This window comes from Hipposideros armiger, unplaced genomic scaffold, assembly GCF_001890085.2.
Source record: "Hipposideros armiger isolate ML-2016 unplaced genomic scaffold, ASM189008v1 scaffold_405, whole genome shotgun sequence".
NCBI lineage: Eukaryota > Metazoa > Chordata > Mammalia > Chiroptera > Hipposideridae > Hipposideros > Hipposideros armiger.
Genome location: NW_017731755.1, coordinates 1104014 through 1121709, shown reverse-complemented (window position 1 = coordinate 1121709; position 17696 = coordinate 1104014). Strand labels below are relative to the sequence as shown.

Here is a 17696-nt window from a genome sequence, read left to right as displayed (position 1 = left end):
TATGGTTCCTGCCAGCATCCTCGGGTACTATTAGGATTCCTGGGAGATTCAGAAGGGTGAGGGAGAGGACACGGGGGTTCTGTGGAGAGTAAGATGGTGAAGTTCAGGCCGCCGATGGCCCGCCCCCTCCACTCTCTAGCCTTGCCAAGGGACACGCCCGAAGCGAAGCACCGGTACCACTCCGTTTCCTGAGGCTGCGTCTTTAGCCCCAGCCAGAGGCTGCGGAGCGCAGCTACGAGGCCCGCGCCTCCTACGCCCCGCCCCGCCCCGCCCGCACGGCCGTCTATGGGGGCGGGGCCTGTCGCAGGCGCCGCGGGAGCGTCACGGGCTGACGTGTGACGCGGCGTCCGCTGGGGCGCAGCCCAGCCACTCCACAGCCGGGCCCGCCTCGGCCCGCCCCCCGCCCTCCCCACCCGGCCCGCCGCGCGGTGCGCTCTTTCCCTGCAGCCCGGGAGAAGCGGCTTGTGCGCGGCACACCCCCCACGTCCCTCCGGCGCTGCTGCCTCAGCTCCGCTCGCCTCCGCTCCACACTGCCCTCCGTCGCACACCCACGGGACATGGCACACGCGCAGGCACGCTGCCCTAGCGCCCGGGGCTCCGGGGACGGCGAGATGGGCAAGCCCAGGAAGGTGGCTCTCATCACTGGCATCACAGGCCAGGTGAGTGCGGAGAGGGGGGCCGAGCCCGGCCTGCCGCTGCCGGGGCACGTGTGTACTTCTCCCCGCGCTTGGTGCAGCCTCTGTTTCCAGGAACAGCCTTCTGGGCGTCCCGGAAGGCGTCTGCTGCCCGAGAGGTCGGAGACAAGAAGTAGCTTGTGGGGAGTGTGCTCAATGCATTGAATGTTTCTGGTCTTCCCCTGGGGCGTGGGAGCGTGTATTCTGCAAGGGAGCGTGTATTCTGCAAGGAAGACTATCCCCTCTCACCTGACCGACAGGCAACTGGAGCCTATGTTTCTCCAAGCTCTCTAGGGTGCACTTGGAATTTAGTTCTTTGCGGATCCTAGTGCCTAGTGTTGGGGAGCGAAGGGACTGTTTATCTGTGAATGTGTGTGTGGAGTCACCTGGCTTTATCTCCGCATAAGGGCCGCTTTACCTACTAATGCTTAAGAGACAGGGAAGGGAGTTCCGTGCTTTTGGTTCCACCTCAGCAGATTTCCAGATACAGAAGAGAAAAAAACAAAGTAGTGCTGTGGTCACACACCAGGAAATGCTTTTTTTTTTTTTTTTTTTTTTTAAAAAACACACCTCACAAAAACTTTTTTTTTAATTTCATGATCTTCTGAAATTCATGTTCACACATGCTAGGGTTCCAGTTCCAGAGAAATGAGTTCCTTGAGTGAGGTCCTGAAAGCATGGCTAGTTTGTGACAGTCGTCTTTTAAAAGTGTTGCAACAGGTAGGGGCCCACCACTGTGTCTTATCAAGCTGTGCTGTTTTTGATTCAGTGGCAATCAAATAATTTTGCCCACTTATTTTAGTTGAAAAAATGTGATATCTGTGCTCCTGGAGATCTGGTGGTGGCCAATGTCACTCTGAAATAAAGGTGATGATAATAGCTAACACATATTGTGCTTATATTTCAATCACCTAATATTAACTCATTTAGTTTTTACAACTATTTGTTGAGGGGGTATCCCCTCTTTACAGATGTGGAAACTGTAGTATGGGAGTTTGATTTGCCTGAAGTCAAACAAGTAGGAAGTGTCCAGTTAGGATTCAAACTTTGTTCTCAAAGCTTTCTAGCATTAGAAAAAAAATTGAAATTGGCCAGATATAGAGCCAAAAAAGATCAGAGAACTTTAACTACTGGATACCTGATTAATTTTTTGTTATTTATGCATCTTAGTTTGTTTAAGGTAATTACAATAAACAAGTGTTTGAAAAAAGGAGAGGTAATTAGGTCAAGGATCTGAGGTTGAGGAAGAGAACCCTTAAATTCAGGCAAGGGCCTACATACTGTCTATCCTTTTCTAATACTGAGGACTCTTCTGCAGATGGTTCCCTTTTTCCAATTTCATAGACTGGATCAGAAGCGCAAATGTTTACTAAGCTTCCATGAGATCTTGAAGGTAAAGTTTTTTTTTAATATCATGAAGAAATTAATTAAGTTGTTACTATTGGTATGGCTTATACCAACTTAGGTGACCAGCAGTATGAATGCAAGTTAGAAATGGACCCTTATTTAGAGCTTTGAGTGCAGCCATTTGGTTGGTACTGAGTGGTGAGGGAGGGCTGTGCCAACTCCCCCCCTCCCTTAAGCACATTTTCAGCATGCTACTCCCTGACCAGATGTTCTTGGCTCCTCATATCATTTCCAACTTTAAACTCCTGCTTGAATTTCAGTCTCCTTTTAGCCTCTGCACCACTGTTTCCCACTCCCTTCCAACACCCACCCTCCACACCATCCGCTTACTTTTGGGGTGTTGTATGGGCTTTTATAGCCCCTGGCGCAGTTTTAAACTCTGTAGCTGTCACATGAATCCTTGCTGATGGAACTTACTGCTCTGCTTTGCATTTACCTTCTAGGACAGTGATCGCAACATGGGTCTCAAGGATCTCCGGAGGACTGTGAGGTTAATACGAGGGGTCAGAAAATTCATACCTTATTGTACGTTAAAAAATAACATTGAGGGATGGCTGGTTAGCTCAGTTGGTTAGAGTGTGGTGCTAATAATGCCAAGGTTGCCAGTTCAATCCCCATATGGGCCACTGTGAACGGCGCCCTCCTTAAAAAAAAACCAGAAAACAAAAAAACACTGAGTGAGAGCTTACTGAGCTACTCATTCTGCTAAACATTTTATATATCTCTGCCTATGAGGCAGGTACAGTTTTTATTCCCATCTTACATCTGGATAAGTAAGGTTAAATATGTTCCCTGAGAGAGTGCACACCTAATGAGTGTCAGAGCTGAGAATTGAACTGAGTAGTTGCTCTAAGCCATTTTGTTTCACTATCCTTGTGATAAGCTACACACATTAAATTACAGCTGTCTGCATGTTTGGGAGGTGTTGGGGGGTGAAGGGAGAGAGAGGGAGAGAGAGAGAGAGATTGATTGAGATTGTTGTACTCCAAGAAGAGGTCTCAGATTCAAGAAGGTGAAGTAGAAACCACTGCTCTGGCTCTAGGACTATCATGGCAATTGTGCCAAGATGGGCTTTTAAATGGGTGGTCCTAAATTCCCACTTGAGAATGAATGCATCTCTAGTATTTACTGTCAGACTTCATATTCTAGCTTTCTCTCTTATGTATTCTTGACACAGTAGTTGCACATCATTTTCCAAAGTTTTTACCTTGTTAAATCACCTTAAAAAACCAGGCCCTGGCTTTGCATTGCTGCCTCTAGGCCCTCTGCCAGCCTTCCCCAAAGACATCATTGTCTAATGATGTTTGTAGTTCTTTACTACACCCATGGAAATGTTCTTTGAATACTTTCACCTTCTTTGTCATTGGAGTCATTATTTTGTGACTGAATGTCCTCACAAGTTTTATTCCTTTTACCCAACTAAAAATACTTCATACTCTGACTAATCCTGCCAAATACAGCCATTCCAGGAACTTGCTTTGTATTTACATATATGCAATTCCTGTTGGCTGCATGGGTAATTTATGTGTCTTAGTTTGGTTTGTAAACTGCTTTAAGATGAAAACCTCCTTTTCACCCTGTTACTTTCCACATGATTTCGCCCAGTGGGCTTTCAAAAATGCCCACTTACTCCTCCCATTAACAGAACAGGTCTTCACTGGGTGTCTGCAGTGGGCAAGGCTTGTCTTGATGCTGCTGCGAATATAAAGATGTACTGTCTGCCCATTAGGATCTCACAGTCTTTGAGGAACATAAGACAAAGCACATGAAAAAGTTAGTGTTGGAAATGTATGTTAGGGGCCAAATGAGTGGCCATTCAGCCTCAGGCTCTGGGGGAGTAACTGAAGCTAGAAATGATGGGGGCTGTGTTCTGGGTAAGCATCATGCACAGGAGCACAGAGAAGGGAGAGTGCTGGCTGATGCTGAGGACAAAAATAAATAGTAAGAACAAAGAAAACTAATTTATTAAATTATTTACAACCCTTGCTCATTTCCAAAAGGATTCTGAGGTGGCTTCAATAAAAAACACATCTCTAGACCATCACAAAGAGGAGTCTGCAGTGAAGGGGGGCATACAGTTCAGCTTTGAGCTTCCTGATAGTCAAGACAAAGTGGATAGGTGTGCAAAGCATTTTATGACTACTAAACTCTCAGAGAAATAACTTTTTTTTTTTTTTTTAAGATTTTTATGGTGAATTAGGGGAGGGGAACAGCCAAGTTGTTGTCCATCAATCTTAGTTGTGGAGGGCGCAGCAAGCTCAGCTTCAAGTCCACTTTCCATCTGGCTGCCTGTCGGCAGCTTGCGGCTGCTCAGCTCAAGTTGCTGTGTTCAATCTTAGTTGTAGGGAATCAAATCAGCAACCTTGTTGTGAGGAGCATGTGCTTTTACCAGCTGAGCCATCCTGCCAGCTGTTGGCAGCTCAGTAGCAGTTCGGCTTGGGTGCAGCTCACTGGCCCATGTGGGAATCGAACCAGCGACCTTGTTGCTCAAAGCTTGCACTCTTAACCAACTGAGCCACTTGGCCGGCCCCCGGAGGAATAACTTTTAAACACCAGATTCAGAATAATATGGCATCCAGTATGTTCCGTAATAGTTTTTCAAAGAAGACAGAGTTATCTTCCTAGGATACTCCATTATTACTCCCTAATGGATAACAAAAGCACACTTTTTGGTCCGTGGAAACCTTAGAGAATTGAACGGTTAGTGTTTGTGGATTTCCCCCTTTCTAATACAGTAAAACCTTGGATTGTGAGTAACTTGGTTTGTGAGTGTTCCGCAAGATGAGCAAACATTTCTAGTACATTTTAATGTGGTAAACGAGTGATGTCTTGCAATACGAGTAGTTTGTTTCCGGAACGAATTATGCTCGCAAACCAAGGTGTTACTCTATCTGTTATTTCAAGCTGGTCTTGGCAAGGAGAGCAGGCAAGTTGGAATTGTAGATTACTTTGTCATGTGTGTTTGATAGTAAGGTTAACACTGGTTTTAAATATGGAAGAATTTGACACGGTGAGATCCTTCCCACACCTGCAGGTAGTCCTAGATTTTCCTTGGGAAGCGGTTTAGATCTGGTCAAACATTTAAGCAAGCACTAATTCAGTGTCCTGGAGTTCTGCACCTAGAGGCATGGAGGACAAAGCATTTATCTTTAAATAGCTGAATAGTTAGTTATTCATGGATAAGAGGAGTTAGCTTGCCTGCAGTTGGAAGACAATAAACTTTTGGTAAGTCTTGCATAGATGAAAAGGTGGCCTCTGAGTTATCAAGGTCAGATTATTTAAGCCATCTTACTTTCAGAATTTTATTTTTATAGCCTTGTTTTTTTAATTTTCTCTAATTTCATTAGTTTCTTTTGAGCTTATTCTAACTGCTATAACAACAATCCTGACCTTTAAAGGGAACATTTATAAAATGGATAACCTGATTCCCTAGAGTCAGGTGGTTCTCAGGCAGCAGTTCTCAACCTGTGGGTTGTGACCCCTTTGGGGGTCGAATGACCCTTTCACAGGGGTCGCCTAAGACCATCGGAAAACAAAAAGATATTTACATTACGATTCATAACAGTAGCAAAATTACAGTTATAGAGTAGCAACGAAATAATTGTATGGTTGGGGGTCACCATAACATGAAGAACTGTATTAAGGGGTTGCCGCATTAAGAAGGCTGAGAACTGCTGTTCTCAGGCTTCATCTCCTGCATTTAAGAATTAATTTATTGGGCTGGCCGAGTGGCGCATTGGTTAAGAGTTGGCTTGGGACGCCAGCTCTGAGCAGCAGGGCCCCAGCTCTAATCCCTCTAAAGCTAAGATGGTGAACAACAGCTTGACCTGGAGCTGTGCTGCTGTGAGTCACCATAGACGGCGTAGGCTGCAGTGGGGGTGGCTGGCAGCAGGTGTGAGCTTTCGTGAGCTGCTATGAGCTGCCTGAGCGGCCGTCCAATAGCCGGTGAGCGACTGCCTCAGCCAGGAAGAGCGCAATGATAATGCCAACATGGGCCAGTGAAGCGACGTCCTCCACAACTAGACTGAAGAACCAAAAGACAGCAACTTGTCTGTTCCCCTTCTCTGATTCCCCGACGATGTTCCCCTCCCCTAATTCCCCAATAAAATCTTAAAAAATAAAAAAGAATTAATTTAGTAATAGAATGTTAGAAAATGGTAATTGAGAATTGGCAGGAAGTACCATTTCCCCCCCAGTTTTCCTTAATCCCTTTAAATAATGCCTCATTTGAATTACAAAAGATAACAGGGACATGACCTCTTTTGGTTTTACTTCCTAATGCATATTCAGTTTCCTACAAGTTTCTATATTCCAATAGAGGTATCAGAATTACCACTTGAATAGATGGAGATTCAGTGATATGTGATGAGGTCTAGTAAGACAAGCCCATTTGATTGGTAATGGCTCCATGGAATCCTAGAGCCAAGGTTGTACCAGTTCGAGCGTGAGGCCCATGATTAGTGATGTCTGCCTGAGAGAGGGATAGGAGTGATGGCCCAAGTGCTGTGTCTTTTCAGGATTGTCCTGAGGATATGAAAAAGTGTCTTAATCACTAATCTCCTATGTCTAGCATAACTGGTACAGGTTAAGTACTCAAAATATTTGATAATTACATTAATCTTCAGTTACTGATGTTTATTGCCTTGCAGGAAACTTGCCTGGAAATTGTAGAAGTTTGTATAAATGGGAATAAAATGTTATGATACATTCCCTGTTGGTTTTGGGTAGTAGCAAAACATTGTCAGTGTACTGGGGAGAATTGGAGAGTACCCGACAGACAAGTTGCAATTTAGGAGACAAAATGATTTGTTATAATTTCAGATATAAAGCTCTTGGAATATACCCCCTTAAGGGGGAAAAAAATAACATGTCCAGTTCTGTGTGATAGACTTTATACTGTTTTGTCCTCATATTAACCATTAAATTAAAAAAAAAACACACAAAAAACCAAAACATACTCCCTTGGCATGCATGTTATGGTTTTAGAACTGGAGTTAAATTTACCATCATTATGTAGAGGAGGAAGGGAAACTGAGAAAGTGTGATTGCCCCCATCGCACAATAGGTTAGTGCTAGAGTTTGGTTTAGACCACCAGATTCTTGGCTTCCCATTGTCTTCGTACTGATCAACACTCTCCTTCACTAACACGAAAGAGATACTGCTGTGAGCCAGAGAAAGGGGAATAGAAGACTGTATGTAGTAGTAAAATGTATATTATAGGGTTCTATCAAGTTGACGAAAAATAAATGTACATTGGAATAAGTAATCAGATCTATTCCAATATTTAAGGAAAAGGTAACTTTAACTTTATATAATATTTAACATCTGACTTTAACAAAATATTTGTATTTTGAAAGACGGAGAGGCATAGGTTAATTAAATAGGAATCTTTAGTATTTGACCTACAAAAGAAAATTAGAAAGATTGTAGGGACTAAAGAAAGGGCTTAACTTTAGGTAACACGTTCGTTTCTTTTTTTTTTTAAATTGGGGAACTAGGAGAGAGGAACAGGGTGAGAGTGGGGAATTGGGGAGGGGGACCAGCCAAGTTGTTGTTCTTCAATCTTAGTTGTGGAGGACACCAGTTTCCATCTGGCTGCCCGTTGGCAGCTCGTGGCCTCTAAGCTCAATGTGCTGTGTTCAATCTTAGTTGCAAGTGGGCATAGCCACCATCCCATGTGGGAGTTAAACCAGCAGCCTTGTTGTTAAGAGCGCGTGCTCTATCCCCTGAGCCACCTGGGCGGCAGCTCAGTTCAAGGTGCCGAGTTCAGTCTTAGTTGTGGGCGGGCGTAGCCCACCATTGAACAGACAGTCTTGTTGTTAGGAGCACGTGCTCTCACCAGCAGAGCCATCCTGCCACCTGTTGGCAGCTCAGCAACAGCTCAGCTCGGGCCCAGTGTCACTGGCCCATGTGGGGATCGAACCGGCGGCCCTGTTGCTCAGAGCTCATGCTCTTAAGCTAACTCTTAACCAACTGAGCCACTTGCCTGGCCCTAGGTAACACATTCTTTAGAGACTTTGGACCGGCACTCTTCACTCAAGGCCACATGCTGTCCCCAGCTGGGGGCTCACCTGCAGGGCTGCTGCCTTGCCTACTTGCAATGTGGGAAACCCTAGTGCTGTGTGTCTCCATGTTTGGCTTCAGGACTCCAGGCTAAAATTGAGGGTGAGTTGTATTAGTTACTGACTTGATTTCTCAGGTGAACTGTCTTTTGATCCTGAATGGGTTTCTTTGAGGTGTCGTGTTCTCAACTTGCCTATCCTTTGAAGCAGTCTTTCCTGAACTTTTGTTAGACTACAGCTAGAGCTAAGCCAGAGTTATTTGGCTGCGATTCCATGTAAAGAATCAGACTTAAGGAGTGAGGCAAGATGTTTGCTTTGAACCAGGATACCTGGTAGATAGTTATTTGGGCGGAGGGTACAGAAATAAATTTACTGACATTGATAGAATGGTTTCTGTGTGCCAGGCAATGTGCCAAACACCTTACATTAATTATCTCACTTAACCCCAGGTGGTGCATGTTTATACTTATATCAGACAAGGAAGACGAGATTTGGAGAACTTCAGACTTGCCTAAGGACCCTTTTGCTAATAGTTTTTTTCTCAGGACCTTCTTTCTCCAGCAGCTAGCTCTGTTGGCCAGTTTGTCAACAAGCTGTAAAAGTTCACTGCTCTCGAGAAATAAGTTGCTTTTAAAGGGTGCTATATATTTTCATTAGTGTTTTACTGTGTCCATTAGGTGATGTTAACATTATTAGCTTGTGTGTCGGAGCTCTGGAATAAGGATGGGTGAGGGACTTGGAAGGCTGTGTTTCCTGAGGCCTGTTGAAGACTCCTGGTGGCCTTTTCCCCAGCATTCTTCTCAGTTCTCTGAGGATTTTTACGGTAACAGACTAAAGTGGTTAGAGCAAAAGGCCTTTCTCTGCCCATAAATACTGCTTCTTACAGTGGAGGGTCCACTGTCAGTAGACAATTCATGAGATTCTCAGAAGCAGGTAGGTTCAGGGGCTGCAGCTTGGGTGATGGGTTGTCTGAATGAAACTTGTGATGGGAGAACTTTCCCAGGAGCCCCGATGAACACATGGGTAGTTCAAGTTTTCAGCTGGTGGAGAGAGGCAGGGGAAGGGCTGAGATACTTGATTTTGTGGCTGCTACAAATTGTGCTGAAGGACCTTCTGCCTGCACACGGCTCTGAGAGTTACAGCTCCCAGCTTGCTAACTGTGCCTGTACATTCATTACTTCCTCTCTCTATTGCTACTTTCCTCTCTGCAGAGCGGGGTTTGTTCTTGCTGTCATGGCCCAGATTAGATTTTCTGTGGGAGACTCTGAAGCCCCCTCTTCTAGATTCTTGTACCCCTGTTATGAACAAAGAAGGCTGTCTAAGCCTTAAAATCTTTTGGCCCTGCAAATTGCTCTTAGCAAACACTTTTGACTTGACTTTTTTTCTGGTGGGTTAGTTGAATCTGAGGAGATGCTTCCTTGACTGGAGAGTAGCCTCCCCTCCTCTCTCTTGCAATAAACATTGCATTTGGCTACTATTAGCAAGTCTTCATTTCATACCTCTCCTAATTTTCCAGGTAGCAGCTTTTCCCCCCATGCTTAATTAATCTTTTCTCTCAGAGGCAAGCACATTTTGGTGCAAGTTATCCTCTACTTAGTAGTAGAAGTACTAGTAATCATAATTAATCCACTCAACAAATGTTTGAGTGTCAACTATGTGTCAGGCACTGGGGAAACAACAGTGAATAAAACAGACAAAAATGACCATCTTTATGACATTGATGTTCTAGTAACACAATGTTCTGGTACCATTGTTAACATTGATATTCTAGGTGATGATTAGGATAGATTACAATAATTACCATGTATTGAGCATTTACTTTATGTCAGGCACTGTTGAAAGGGTTTTACATTTATTAACTTGCTGAAGCAACAGAGCTCTCCACTGAGGTGGTTTTCTTATTATCCTCAAGGAACACAGAGGTTAAGTATATTGCCTAACAGTTTCTTGAGTTTGTGAAGTCAGATTTGAAATGTAAATCCCAGTAATTTTATTTTCTATTAAGTTTGTAATTAATATCAACAAATAAATTCTAAATAGAGGTAAATATACTGTATATCAAATTTGAAAAACAAAGCATATTCAAGAGTTTTGTTTTTTTGCAATTGTGGAAAGGTAGATTAAAGTAGTAAAGTAAGCATGTATTAATCACTGCATTGTTTTATTTGCTGTGTCATTTGGGTCATATCTTTAGTTAATTCTTTGGAGGGTCCCTGGTGATGATTGATTTTGCAGACTCCCTGGAGGCTAAGACTGTTTTCCAGCGAGGAGAGGAGAATTTGTTGGATTTCTAGGCCAACCTGAGTTGGAATTACTGCTTAGTTACTTAGGAGCTGCATGCCTTCAGGCAGGTTGTTGACCTTTGCTGCTGGGTTGGAAGACTAGTTCCTACCAAATAGAAATAAGCCTTGCACAGAAAGGGCCTTTGCCCCACCACTGTAGTACAATGGACCTTCTCTTCACAGGGTTAACAAGATAATAGAAGATTGTGTGAATTCTAGGAAAGGAAGTTGAATGTGGAGGGTGTTAATATTTAGCCTTGCTTTATACGAGGGGCAGAAAGTTCCACAGTATTTGGCATCAACTACAAGGTTACAAAAGTACTGGAAGACCAACAGATTGGACATCGTGTGAGTCTGACAGGCTGATGTGCAAAGCAGGTTGGGGCCTATCTCATCTTCCCATGTAAGAGGATTGTCAGCAGTGGACGTCACTCTAAATCTTCCTCCGTGGGATTTACGGACCTGGCATGAAAGGTTTGGCATAATTGGGAATGAGAAAGGTGTCTTGAATACTGCCCTACTTTGATCAAAGACTTATGTGATGGAGAGATTTTTTTTTATGTCTTTATATTAGATGTTATTAATTGATTAACTGAGGAAAGGGCATGGAACTGAGAATCAGAGGCTGGGTTTTAACATCAATTAATTGTATAGCCTTAATTTTTTCTGAGTCTGTTTCTTAATCCATAATGAGAAGATGATCGCTAAGTCTGGTCAGAGTGTAAAGGGCAATGACGACAGGATTGAACTCTAAGTTATAAATGATAATGTGCAAAAAAACCCTTATATTTAAGCAGTGCAGTCATTTAATATCAATTTTAAAATTACGGCCAATAGGAGAAATAAAAAAAAATACCAGTGAACTATTAACTTTAGTAAATTTATACTGAAGTGTGTAAACTAAGAAGAAATTCAAAGATAAGTTGTATTTTGCCAGAATTTGTCAAGTTAAAGTGAAAAATCAGAGCTGTCTGCTCTTACAAGTTATACCAAAGGAAATGATATTTTGCTGAGGAAGGATTTTTAAATTCCTATTGCTTATTTTTTTGATTGAAATATTAAAAATATAAGCATCTGTGTTTTGAGCTTGAAGAGTTAAGGTCTAATTTATTTAGTAAATATTTGCTGAGATTTATTCTGTGCTGAGCTAGGTGCTGTGGACATAGCCACCAGCAAGATACACATGATTTTGTCTTCAAGGAGCTGATAGTCTAGTGGGGGACAAGCAATTTTATAACATGTTAACTGCTATGGTAATAATAAGTGAGTCCCTGAATCACAAGAAGATCACCCTTTAAATAAGAGTGTTCTAAAGTAACATTAATTCAACAGGCTTACTGAGCATCGCTTACCTTAGACATTTTGGGTTATGTATGCCCTTGTAGTCAAAGGGTTAGTTGCGAGGCCTGTTTGTAGAAAGCTGAGCTGCCTAAGGACCACCTATATGCTACTTTATTCTTTTTGTGACATAGAAGTCTTTTGCTTAGTTTTGTTTCTGTGAAGGATGGTTAAAGTTGTTACTATTTTCATTCTCATTGTTCTGTTTTAAGAGCTGTGTTTCCAGCCTTTAACATTTATTCCAAATGGAGACCCTGCGAATTGCTTGAGCAGATATATTTATGTCTGCACAAGGGAATCATAGCCCAAGTGAAGAATCATTGATGAATTCTCATCTTAAGATGACATAGTGTGGGGGCAGGTCAAATGTTTCTTTTTGGCTTATCAAATTTGAATTGAACAAAGCATTCCCAGTATAGTCCCTAATTCTGAGTTAGTGTCAGCCAGAGAATTAATGTTTGTTTTAGAGTTTGATAACTCATTTTTGAGACAGTATAACCATGTGCTCATAATGATGGGGATACATTCTAAGAAATGCCTGGGTAGGTGATTGCAGGGTTGTGAGAACATCATAGAGTGCACTTACACAGACCTAGATTGCATAGCTCACTACACACCTAGGCTCTGGTATAGCCTGCTGCTCCTGGACTACAAGCCTGTACAGCACGTTACTATACAAAACAGCATGAGATTAAATCAAGCACAAGAAAAATGATGCAATCAAGAGATGTATGAGGCTGCTGCCAATGTAACGGTATTTACTGTTTTACAGCCAACTTTTTTATAAGCAGAAAGAGTACACTCTAAAATAACAATAAAAAGTATAGTATATTATAGTAAATACATAAATCAGTAACATAGTGGTTTATTATTGTCAGGTATTATGTACTATACATAATTGCATGTGCTATATTTTTAAACATCTTGCAGTGCAGTAGGTGTGTTTACACCAGTATCACCACAAACATGTGAGTAATGCATTGCACTATGTTATGATGACTGCAGCATCACTAGGCACTAGGAATTTTTCAGCTCCATTATAATCTTAGGGGACCACTGTAGTGTATGTCGTCTGTCATTGACTGAAGCATCATGATACAGTGATGACTGTATTGCAGCCAGAGACTTAAGAATATAAAATCAGATAACTTTGTTTTATACTAGAATATTAAGTATTAATTTGAACCAGTATGTATTTTTAAATGTTATGTTCACTGTAGTATTTCCCGCACTTAAAATACATAGTGTAAGCCATGGCATCTGGACTTGGGGAGCTTATGGTAGATAGGGAAGGAAAACTAATGTGCAGGAACCCAGAAATAATTATGTGCCTATGGCTTTTAATGATAAGAGGTCAGTGAAAGAGAAATGGCTGTGTAGATTGTAACTGGGAAAAACTGAGGTCAGTGGAGACTAGTCTAGTTGCAGAAGCTCCATGGGAGTGGTCCTAAGCCGTGGTCAGATATAGAGAGGGGAAGTGTAAACACATGAGAAAAAGTGTTCAGTACATTAGGGGTGTGGCAAGGGGACTGACCTTACTGGAGGGGGTAGTATATGGATGGAACCCTGGGAAATAATATATTGAATGTCCAGATCATGGAAGGCCTGTAAAAGCAGATAGGAGTGCTTGAATTTGATGAAATAAGTAGTGGGGAGGCATAGACACTGTGGTGTGACAGACAGAGCCCAGCCTTGGGTCAGGCTGAAACCTGGGCTCAAATCCTGCTTTAAAGAGAAGTGCATTTAAAAATGCCTGCCATTTACTAGCTGAGTGTCCCTAGGTAAGTTACTTGAACCTTAGCTTCCTCTTTAATATGCAACGAATTATACCATAACACAAATTGATGTGGGTTAGATACGATGATTACAATAGCGCTTAGCACAGTGTCCGGCACGTACTGTTTATGAAATGTGTATAATAAATTATTATGTATAGTAAGTTTTCAAGATGGGGAGCATTGAGAGCAGGCTAGAGAAATGTTTTGGTGTAGATATACAGACTGAATCGGAGTAATGAAACAACGGAGGCAGGAAGACCTGTGAGGAGCCTCTTGTAATTATAAGGTGCTATGTAGATGCATTGTGGAGTGGGAAAGGGAATCAAAGAGACAACAGGGCTTTGTGATCAGTTAGGTATAGAGAATGTGAGAAAGGGAAGAGTTGGAGATCTCAAGGCTATTTTAACTTTGGAGACTGGTTGGATGGTATTACCATGACCAGAAGTGCAAGCCCTGGGAAGGAAAATCAGTTTCCCGGGGAAGATAGTGAATTCAGTTTTATTCCTCCTGAGCTTGAGGTAAGAGCATGACATTGAATGCAGATGAGAGAGTATGTCCATATACTCTCTTATAACCACCTGGACGAGAGCTGTAGAATGGGAAAGCCCTCTATGTGTCCATGCTGCTCTGTGGTACCCTTTACCAGTCCTCTTGCCCCATCCCCAGAATTGTCTGTGGCTTCCTCTTATCTGGTATCTCCTTTAGTTTCATGATTAAAGTTAACCAGGTTATTCTAGTATACTTTAATCCTCCCTCTTTGTTTATTTTCATTTATCAATTACTTAAATTTTCCTCATGCCATGCTCTAATCTGTGATCACTCCAACTTTTAGCTTGTTGCTGCTTTCTTTTCTCCTTGAGAAATTTTGGGAATTCCACATTTCTAAACTAATTGGAAGCAAGGTACTCAATTCCACTAAACATTCCCATAGGATCTCAGTACCTGACTGAGTAAAGCATGCTTAGAAGATAACTGTGTGAGATAAAACGCGGATTATCGGTAATACCCTTGGCAGTGGAGCACTCATGTGCCCTGCTTGGTCTTTGGCAAAACAGTAAGCAGCTTTCTTGCCAAATTGGTGACTTACTGTAAGGAGTAACTCAATTGTTTATATAAGTCTACTCATTGAAATGACTGCTTTTTAGGATGTTGTTTTGTTGTTCAGTCATAGAACTGAGTTCCATAGAACTGAGGTTAGATGATTTTATGCTCAGTGACTTTTCTGTAGGGTTTTAACTTATCTTTATCAGATTGTCCATACTATGCCTTTTAAGAATTTAACTGCATGTGAATTTTAGGGGTCCTTTCTCTGACTTTCATATTAAAATTATTTTTAACTTAAAGGGTGAAAAAAATAAAGATATTTACTAAGTACTTATAGAAAGTATTTATACTCAGTAATTACTCTATACTTGGAAATTATATCACCAGAGCGTCGTCATATTGTATATATGAACACTGGGTTTGATTATAATGCTGAAGTGAATTAGTCACATATGCAGAAACATGTTCCTTGATGCAGAATGAAAAAGCCTCTAATTTAGACCACTAGCAGTTTTTTTTTATTATAACATGATTTCCTATGTTTCTTAGAAGAGCACTTTTTAAAATAACTTTTCACAAAAATAGTTGGTTTTCAGTATGTCTTTTTTCAAACTATATTTTTATATTCTTTAAAAATGATGAATTGGAATTTTACAGGTATGTATGTGCTATAGTAATATTTTTGGCCAATATTGATAAACACGAACACTTTTATTTTAGCTTAAAGTGGAATCTCTCAAAATGTACTCTAGATTTCAAGAGACCTGCAGCAGTGGAATATGCTCCTGTTGGGTGGAACCAAGTCAGGGAGAAAGAATGAGAACCGCATTTGTCAGGATTGGTGAGAGGCCTGAGATTGCACCTGCTTTCAGGTTGGCAAGTGAGCCAGCCTCCTGTGGTTACCTGGCTGATGGCCTAAGACACAGTGCTCCTGGGTCTGATACAAAGGCCTTTATCACTCCTAGCACAGTAGGCAGTGTGAACTTCATGTCTGCATCAGTTTGTTTGCAGCAGACCCTTGGGCCCCACCATGGCCTGTGGGGCAAAATGGTGTTTGGGAAGATGTTGCAAATGCAGCGGATGTGCATCAGAGCTGAGGAACCCAAAGTTAGAGAACCTTGACCTTTCCTAAGGGGGCTGCTGGCAAACCTGCCCATCTTTTACAGGGAGGGAGACATTTTTTTTATTATTCCTGGTAGCAAACAGATCTTCCCTCTGCTCCAGAGAGGCACCATCTCCCTCTTAAAAGGGTGTATTGTATACTTCACAGATATCCTTGAGAAGATAGTACCGAATAAGCTGTCAGTGAGGGGGCTCTCATAAGACGGGCAGAAACAGGTGAGATCCATGAAGAACTGCCTTCTAGCACTGTCACTCTGTTTACCAAAATTCACCAGTTTGACAACATAATGAAGTTTCCCCCGTACTTCTCCAAACCTCTCTATGGGGAGCTAGAACTTTATTTTGGATCCGCATTTTCTTTTCTACTTTTTACTTGAAGAACGAAATGGTAAGATTTGAAATGACTTAGGTGCTTAGTGTAGCGTGGCCCAGGGGGATGCGTGTTATATTTTGCTGTACGTGTGGGAGTGTGTGGTAAAGTGGGATTGCCTTTGCTGAGACACTGAGGAAGTTGAATCTGATAAGTTAGTCTCAATTGGCCTGAAGAACCCCAATTCTGAAGAACTTTTTTCCAGCCATGGGGAAGAGCCCACATCCATACATGCCCTGATTATGACCCCAGCTGAGTGAGTCTAACTCAGTTGGCTTAGAACCTTCTCTTCCTCATTGAGCCCCTGTGTGAACACTTGCCATCACTCGTTTTTAATTTACTCATGGAATGAAGGTAAGCTCCTTTCACAAATTTTAATGCTTTCTCTTAAAATCATATCTAATTAAAACTCTCAGCTTCACTTTGATAGTACTCCTATCATTTGTTTATCTAGCTAGTATCTACTGTGTGATAATAGGCTCTGCCCTCAAAGTGAGAAACCTTAGGTCTTTTCAGGCTTTCTTAAAGGTTCCCTAAAGCCTTGTTTTGATTTCTATGTATTTGGTGTTATCATCAGAATATATTCTAGCAATTTGCATATTTTGTTAAACAGTCTGACTGTGCCACTCAAGGAATGCTTTTTTCTGGGTAAGTCAGGTCCCATCTGAGTGTTCAGCAAGATCAAAGGAGTCGTGGAATGGAGCAGTATGGTTTACTGTTCCAACTGCTGATGGGCAACTTCACTTTTATATTAGCTGTAAGAACGTACATTTGTATATTAATTTATAGTTTCGAAAGCACTTAAAGAATTATTTCCTTTGTTCTCAATAGTATTCTGTGAGGCAGGCGGGGCAGGTAGAACCTTAATTTTACAGATGAGATGACCAAGACCCAGAGTGATCAAATGATTGGCCAGTTGTGGGGCCAGTGACTGCCAACACTGAGCTCTGTGGCAGGCACTTAGTAGGCACTGGTCGGAGAGCTTGTTAGGATGTGTACGAAATTTATGCCAGTATGCACCTAATAAAGCTGTTCTATCATCTATAATAAAGCTGTTGTATATTGTTGTTTTATACAACAACAATGTTGAGGAACCATGCTGGCAGGAAACGGTGGGTGACATCCAGCAAGAAACTAAAACCTTCCGTTCTAGAGCCACAGTAATTGAATTCTGCCCGCAAACGGAGAGGATCCGTAGAGCGCTCAGGCTTTCGGTGAGACTGACACCCAGCCTGTAGCCTTGCAAGGGACCTGGCTAAGCATGGTGGGCTCCAAACACACAGGAAGTGTGAACTACTAAATACGTGGCGTGTTAAGCTGTGAGTTTGTGGTGCTGTTGTTATGCAGTAAGAGATAACTAATATAAGGAGAACTAACATATTGCCACAGTACATGCAGAAACAGCTGTAAGATGAGGTAGTGTAAAAGCCACATAAGCAGTGTAAATATGTGTGTGGTCACCCAGGGGCCAGGACTGTGGGTGAAATAGAGGAAAAGCTCACTGAGGAGGCAGGTGCTTCAGAACCCTGCTCCACAGATGGCAGGATTTTGAGATGACAGAGAGACTTTTCTGGGCAGAGAGGCATGGCTGAAGGTGTGGGGAGGAAGACACAAAGCT

At 42.2% G+C, this 17696-nt stretch overlaps 1 protein-coding gene across 1 annotated transcript in view; it reads left to right on the top strand.

Moving 5' to 3' along the window:
• The first annotated feature begins 420 nt into the window (after positions 1-420).
• The window catches only part of GMDS (GDP-mannose 4,6-dehydratase), a 730364-nt gene continuing 713088 nt past the window's right edge, over positions 421-17696 (top strand). The window contains exon 1 of the mRNA XM_019663802.1: positions 421-659. Coding sequence (XP_019519347.1) covers positions 558-659 — 102 coding nt within the window. The 5' untranslated portion in view covers positions 421-557. The remainder of the gene's footprint in view (positions 660-17696) is intronic.